The sequence below is a fragment of the Bos javanicus genome, chromosome 5, assembly GCF_032452875.1.
Source record: "Bos javanicus breed banteng chromosome 5, ARS-OSU_banteng_1.0, whole genome shotgun sequence".
NCBI lineage: Eukaryota > Metazoa > Chordata > Mammalia > Artiodactyla > Bovidae > Bos > Bos javanicus.
The window spans coordinates 5,383,408-5,391,120 of NC_083872.1; the positions used below are offsets into that span (position 1 = coordinate 5,383,408).

Here is a 7,713-nt window from a genome sequence, read left to right on the forward strand (position 1 = left end):
GAAAACTGACCCTTTCCAGTCCTGTGGCCACTGCTGAGTTTTCCAAATTTACTGACATATTGAGTGCAGCACTTTCACAGCATCATCTTTTAGGATTTGAAATAGCTCAACTGCAATTCTATCATCTCCAGTAGCTGTGTTTGTACTGATGCTATTAAAGCCCACTTGACTTCACATTCCAGGATGTCTGGCTCTCACACCATGGTGATTGATTTTTAAGTTATATTTCCTAATTGATTTTTTGCTGATTCATAGAAATATAAATTATTTTTTAATATTAGTGTACTATCCAGGAATCTTACTGAATCTCATTATTATTTCAAATAAGTTGGTTCTCTAGGATTTTCCATAATGACAATCATGTTATCTGTAAAAAATGCAAGCTTTGTTCTTCTAATCTTTACATAAGTTATATGCTGTAACAATATTAACAGTTAATTCTCCAGTGCATTGTCGCACATAAGCTGTAACAGTAGCACCATTCTCTTATAGCACGCTTTAAAAACAATGTTTAAATTATGAATATTTGCTTTGATGAAAAGGTGAAAGGGTCAGTCGCTCAGATCAGTCAGATCAGATCAGTCGCTTAGTCATGTCCGACTCTTTGCAACCCCATGAATCGCAGACGCCAGGCCTCCCTGTCCATCACCAACTCCCGGAGTTCACTGAGACTCACATCCATCGAGTCAGTAATGCCATCCAGCCATCTCATCCTCTGTCATCCCCTTCTCCTCCTGCCCTCAATCCCTCCCAGCATCAGAGTCTTTTCCAATGAGTCAACTCTTTGCATGAGGTGGCCAAAGTACTGGAGTTTCAGCTTTAGTATCTTTCCTTCCAAAGAAATCCCAGGGCTGATCTCCTTCAGAATGGACTGGTTGGATCTCCTTGCAGTCCAAGAGTCTTCTCCAACACCACAGTTCAAAAGCATTAATTCTTCAGCGCTCAGCCTTCTTCACAGTCCAACTCTCACATCCATACATGACCACAGGAAAAACCATAGCCTTGACTAGACGAACCTTTGTTGGCAATGTAATGTCTCTGCTTTTGAATATGCTATCTAGGTTAGTCATAACTTTCCTTCCAAGGAGTAAGGGTCTTTTAATTTCATGGCTGCAGTCACCATCTGTAGTGATTTTGGAGCCCTGAAAAATAAAGTCTGACACTGTTTCCACCATTTCCCCATCTATTTCCCATGAAGTGGTAGGACCACATGCCATGATCTTCGTTTTCTGAATGTTGAGCTTTAAGCCAACTTTTTCACTCTCCACTTTCACTTTCATCAAGAGGCTTTTGAGTTCCTCTTCACTTTCTGCCATAAGGGTGGTGTCATCTGCATATCTGAAGTTATTGATATTTCTCCCGGCAATCTTGATTGCAGCTTGTGTTTCTTCCAGTCCAGCATTTCTCAAGATGTACTCTGCATATAAGTTAAATAAACAGGGTGACAATATACAGCCTTGACGTATTCCTTTTCCTATTTGGAACCAGTCTGTTGTTCCATGCCCAGTTCGAACTGTTGCTTCCTGACCTGCATACAGATTTATCAAGAGGCAGATCAGGTGTTCTGGTATTCCCATCTCTTTCAGAATTCTCCACAGTTGATTGTGATCCACACAGTCAAAGGCTTTGGCATAGTCAATAAAGCAAAAATAGATGTTTTTCTGGAACTCTCTTGCTTTTTCCATGATCCAGCGGATGTTGGCAATTTGATCTCTGGTTCCTCTGCCTGTTCTAAAACCAGCTTGAACATTAGGAAGTTCACGGTTCACATATTGCTGAAGCCTGGCTTGGAGAATTTTGAGCATTACTTTACTAGCGTGTGAGATGAGTGCAATTGTGTGGTAGTTTGAGCATTCTTTGGCATTGCCTTTCTTTGGGATTGGAATGAAAACTGACCTTTTCCAGTCCTGTGGCCACTGCTGAGTTTTCCAAATTTGCTGGCATATATTGAGTGCAGCACTTTCACAGCATCATCTTTCAGGATTTGGAATAGCTCAACTGGAATTCCAGGTTGCCATGCCCTCCTCCAGAGGATCTTCCCAAAATAAAGTAGGCTCTCAATAAATTTTAGCTGTGACCATAACTAAGTTCCTCATTATTTTCTATCTCTTGACCCTTTTTATCATACTAATCACTTTCTCTGATGGTATATTTTAATCTCCTATATTCATTTATTCCATTTTAAAGTTGATGATAGAGTTTCTCCCCTGATGCTTCTATAGGGAAAAGAACTTTACTTTTTCCTAATAACCATTATATCCAAAGCCTAGAATCATGCTTAATACATAATAAACACACAAGCATGAATAAATGAATAAAAATAAATGAAATAAACATAAATGAAATAAACAAACTCATAAGAATTGTGATTGTCCATATCACCTCCACTAGCTTTGTTCGTAGTGATGCTTTCTAAGGCCCACTTGACTTCACATTCCAAGATGTCTGGCTCTAGGTCAGTCATCACACCATCGTGATTATCTGGGTCGTGAAGATCTTTTTTGTACAGTTCTTCTGTGTATTCTTGCCATCTCTTCTTAAAATCTTCTGCTTCTGTTAGGTCCATACCATTTCTGTCCTTTATCGAGCTTATCTTTGCATGAAATGTTCCTTTGGTATCTCTGATTTTCTTGAAGAGATCCCTAATCTTTCCCATTCTCTTGTTTTCCTCTATTTCTTTGCATTGATCGCTGAAGAAGGCTTTCTTGTCTCTTCTTGCTATTCTTTGGAACTCTGAATTCAGAAGTTTATATCTTTCCTTTTCTCCTTTGCTTTTCGCTTCTCTTCTTTTCAGAGCTATTTGTCAGTTGCTCAGTCTTGTCCAGTTCCTTGCGACCCCATGGACTATAGCCCAAAAGGCTCCTCTGTCCATGGAACTCTTCAGGCAAGACTATTGTAGTGAGTTGCCATTTTCTTCTCCGGGGGGCATATTTATTTGAGATTGTTTTAATTAGTCCTCATTTCAGATCATAAAAGTTTTTATTTTTCTCATTTTACTGTGAGCTTTTATCTTGAATAAATGCTAAATTTTACCAGATATTTTTTCTCTGCATCTCTTGAAATGATCCCAAATGTTTTTCCTTTAATATCTTAATGTTATAAACTACATAAATGATTTATTTTCTTTTTGGAAACTGTTTTGGACATAATATTATGTAACTTAAAGAAAAATTACATGTGCTTCAAATTCCTCTTTGGATAATGTTATGTTTTAATTGACCCATTTTACTAATATTTTCAAGTTATTGTAAAGAGGTAGGTATATGTTTTTTTTTTTTTTAATTTAAAGGGGACGATAGAGGATGAGATGGCTGGATGGCATCACTGACTCGATGGACGTGAGTCTCAGTGAACTCCGGGAGTTGGTGATGGACAGGGAGGCCTGGCGTGCTGCGATTCATGGGGTCACAAAGAGTCAGACATGACTGAGCGACTGATCTGATCTGATCTTTTATCATATTTTGTAACCTGTTTCCATTTTGTTTATTCTCTTTTTGTTATTTTTAAACCTTTTTTGAACTGTGATTGACAGACAAAAAGCTGTGTATCTGTTAATAAATACAACTTAACTAGTGAAATTTATGTTTCATAGAGATTCTGGGAGTTAAGTGATAGGTCAGGAATCCAATTATAAACTATGCTTTCATTCCAACGATAAATCCAACTTAGTCATGATGTTTCCCTTGAAAGTGAAAGTTGCTCAGTTGTGTCCGATTCTTTGTGACCCCATGGACTATACAGTCCATGGAATTCTCTAGGCCAGAATACTGGAGTGGGTAGCCTTTCCCTTCTCCAGGGGATCATCCCAACCCCAGGATCGAACCCAGGTCTCCCTCATTGCAGGCAGATTACCAGCTGAGCCACAAGGGAAGCCCAAGAACACTGGAGTGGGTAACCTATCCCTTCTCCAGTGGATCTTCCCAACCCAAGAATAGAACCAGGGTCTCCTGCATTGCAAGCAGATTCTTTACCAACTGAGCTTTCAGGGAGCTCCCAAGTTTCCCTTATAGAAGGCTAAATTCTTGTTAACATTTTACTTATAGTTTTTGGATTTAATTTCAGACTTATGACTGGCCTATAATTTCCCATCTCCATATATCCTCATATGATTTGGACTTCAAGTTTGTAGTAACCTCATAAAAGAAGTTAAAAGTTGGGAACGATACTTCTGTTAATATTTTGGTTGCAGTTTGTGTAAGATTCTCATTATTTATTTTTTGAATGTTTGGGAGAAATTTCTGTAAAACTATTTTGTTGTGGTGTGTGTGTGTTTACAGGTGTTTACTAACTTCTTTAAATGTTTTATGAAAGAGGACACTAATAGATGGAGAAATATACCATGTTCATGGATTGGAAGAATCAATATAGTGAAAATGAGTATACTACCCAAAGCAATTTATAGATTCAATGCAATCCCTATCAAGCTACCAACAGTATTCTTCACAGAGCTAGAACAAATAATTTCACAATGTGTATGGAAATACAAAAGACCTCGAATAGCCAAAGCGATCTTGAGAAAGAAGAATGGAACTGAAGGAATCAACCTACCTGACTTCAGGCTCTACTACAAAGCCACAGTTATCAAGACAGTATGGTACTGGCACAAAGACAGAAATATAGATCAATGGAACAAAATAGAAAGCCCAGAGATAAATCCACGCACATATGGACACCTTATCTTTGACAAAGGAGGCAAGAATATACAATGGATTAAAGACAATCTCTTTAACAAGTGGTGCTGGGAAGTCTGGTCAACCACTTGTAAAAGAATGAAACTAGAACACTTTCTAACACCATACACAAAAATAAACTCAAAATGGATTAAAGATCTCAATGTAAGACCAGAAACTATACAACTCCTAGAGGAGAACATAGGCAAAACACTCTCTGACATATATCCCAGCAGGATCCTCTATGACCCACCTCCCAGAATATTGGAAATAAAAGCAAAAATAAACAAATGGGACCTAATTAACCTGAAAAGCTTCTGCACATCAAAGGAAACTATTAGCAAGGTGAAAAGACAGCCTTCAGAATGGGAGAAAATAATAGCAAATGAAGCAACTGACAAACAACTAATCTCAAAACTATACAAGCAACTCCTACAGCTCAATTCCAGAAAAATAAATGACCCAATCAAAAAATGGGCCAAAGAACTAAATAGACATTTCTCCACAGAAGACATACAGATGGCTAACAAACATATGAAAAGATGCTCAACATCACTCATTATCAGAGAAATGCAAATCAAAACCACTATGAGGTACCATTTCACACCAGTCAGAATGGCTGCGATCCAAAAGTCTACAAGCAATAAATGCTGGAGAGAATGTGGAGAAAAGGGAACCCTCTTACACTGTTGGTGGGAATGCAAACTAGTACAGCCACTATGGAGAACAGTGTGGAGATTCCTTAAAAAACTGGAAATAGAACTGCCCTATGACCCAGCAATCCCACTGCTGGGCATACACACTGAGGAAACCAGAAGAGAAAGAGACACGTGTACCCCAGTGTTCATCGCAGCACTGTTTATAATAGCCAGGACATGGAAGCAACCTAGATGTCCATCAGCAGATGAATGGATAAGAAAGCTGTGGTACATATACACAATGGAGTATTACTCAGCCATTAAAAAGAATACATTTGAATCAGTTCTAATGAGGTGGATGAAACTGGAGCCTATTATACAGAGTGAAGTAAGCCAGAAGGAAAAACACCAATACAGTATACTAATGCATATATATGGAATTTAGAAAGATGGTAACAATAACCCTGTGTACGAGACAGCAAAAGAGACACTGATGTATAGAACAGTCTTTTGGACTCTATGGGAGAGGGAGAGGGTGGGATGATTTAGGAGAATGGCATTGAAACATGTAAAATATCATGTATGAAACGAGATGACAGTCCAGGTTCGATGCACGATACTGGATGCTTGGGCCTAGAGCGCTGGACGACCCAGAGGGATGGTATGGGGAGGGAGGAGGGAGGAGGGTTCAGGATGGGGAACACATGTATACCGGTGGTGGATTCATTTTGATATTTGGCAAAACTAATACAATTATGTAAAGTTTAAAAATAAAATTAGAAATAAAATAAATAAATAAATAAAGGGGAAGACACAAAAAAATAAATAAAAATAAATGTTTTATGATACTCAGGTTTTGAGGGGATTTGCAAACTTTTGTTTTATCCAAGTTTTAATGACATTCTATTTTTAACACTACTATATCTGTTGTGTTCCACTTATTAAGTCCTATGACTTGATTTTTATTCATCATTTCTATAGAGAGTCAACTTCTATCTTTTTTACTTCCTTTTTGAGGGGCAGATATACAGCATAATGGTTAAATGAATAGGCCTTGGAATCAGATGGCTTAACCCAGGAGGTGACTAAGAGGATTAAATATGATAAACCATACAGAGTGATTTGGAACCAAAATAAAGCACGTGCATGCTAAATTCCTTCAGTCGTGTCCAACTCTTTGTGACCCTTTGGACTGTGGCCAGTCAGGCTGCTCTGTCCATGGGATTCTCCAGGCAAGAACACTGGAGTAGATTGCCATGCCCTCCTCCAGGGGATCTTCCCAAAATAAAGTAGGCTCTCAATAAATTTTAGCTATGACCATAACTAAGTTCCTCATTATTTTCTATCTCTTGACCCTTTTTATCATACTAATCACTTTCTCTGATGGTATATTTTAATCTCCTATATTCATTTATTCCATTTTAAAGTTGATGATAGAGTTTCTCCCCTGATGCTTCTATAAGGAAAAGACCTTTACTTTTTCCTAATAACCATTATTTCCAAAGCCTAGAATCATGGTTAATACATAATAGACACAGAAACGTGAATAAATGAATAAAAATAAATGAAATAAACTCATAAGAAACTGCAGAATCCTCATATCCAAATCTTCAATATGAAGGAAATATGGTATTTTTCAGGGACTTTAAATGGATATGGCAGTGTCAAAAATAAAGTTCAGTACTGTATATAGTTTTGTCTGTTTCAGGCCTTTTGCCTTCAATATGTGAGATGTTCTTGAAATATTTGTTGACATGACATCTTTGGCAGGGAGCATCATACAGATTTTTAAGTACTATGGGATTTTCAGAGGAAGCTTCAGTTTTCTTAAATTAAAAAACCAAGCTAAATTTTCTGAGTTGACTATCTTATTCAGAAAGCCAGAAAAGCAAATGAATGAGTTTAATGTATACTTTTTTTTTTTTCTATTTTAGGTAATAAAGAACGTGATAAATCTCAAAGTACGTATCAAAATCTTTCAGTATTTATTCAATTACTTTCTTTCCTTGAAACTAAATTGAGCTCTTAAATGTTGTTTTTATTGACAGGATATCCAAATTGGAACCCATCAGGGACACGTCAGCTGATAGCATGTAATCCATTGTACCTAATTTCTGTTCTTCTGACAATATTTTAATTGTCTTTGATGTACAAGAGAAATTCTCCAACATGACAATAAAGAAATAGATTATGGTTAAATGTAACTCTTATCTGTTTAATTACTAAGGCTTCTAAATGCTTTACCTGTTATCTAAATTTGATGTGTTTTTAATTCAAAAGATGTACTATAATATAGAAGGGTAGCAATAAAAAAAAAGCAAAACTTAAGTGATTTAAAAATTATTTTGAAAAAAATAAAAAATAAAAAAAAAATTATTTTGCATGTATCAAGAGTCTTGTTATCT

The 7,713-nt window shown here is 36.9% G+C and overlaps 1 protein-coding gene across 1 annotated transcript in view; it reads left to right on the plus strand.

Moving 5' to 3' along the window:
• Positions 1 to 7,507, plus strand: part of GLIPR1L1 (GLIPR1 like 1) — a 42,287-nt gene extending 34,780 nt beyond the window's left edge. Inside the window, exons 5-6 of the mRNA XM_061415545.1 lie at positions 7,243 to 7,269; positions 7,357 to 7,507. Coding sequence (XP_061271529.1) covers positions 7,243 to 7,269; positions 7,357 to 7,445 — 116 coding nt within the window. The 3' untranslated portion in view covers positions 7,446 to 7,507. The remainder of the gene's footprint in view (positions 1 to 7,242; positions 7,270 to 7,356) is intronic.
• The last annotated feature ends 206 nt before the right edge of the window (positions 7,508 to 7,713 follow it).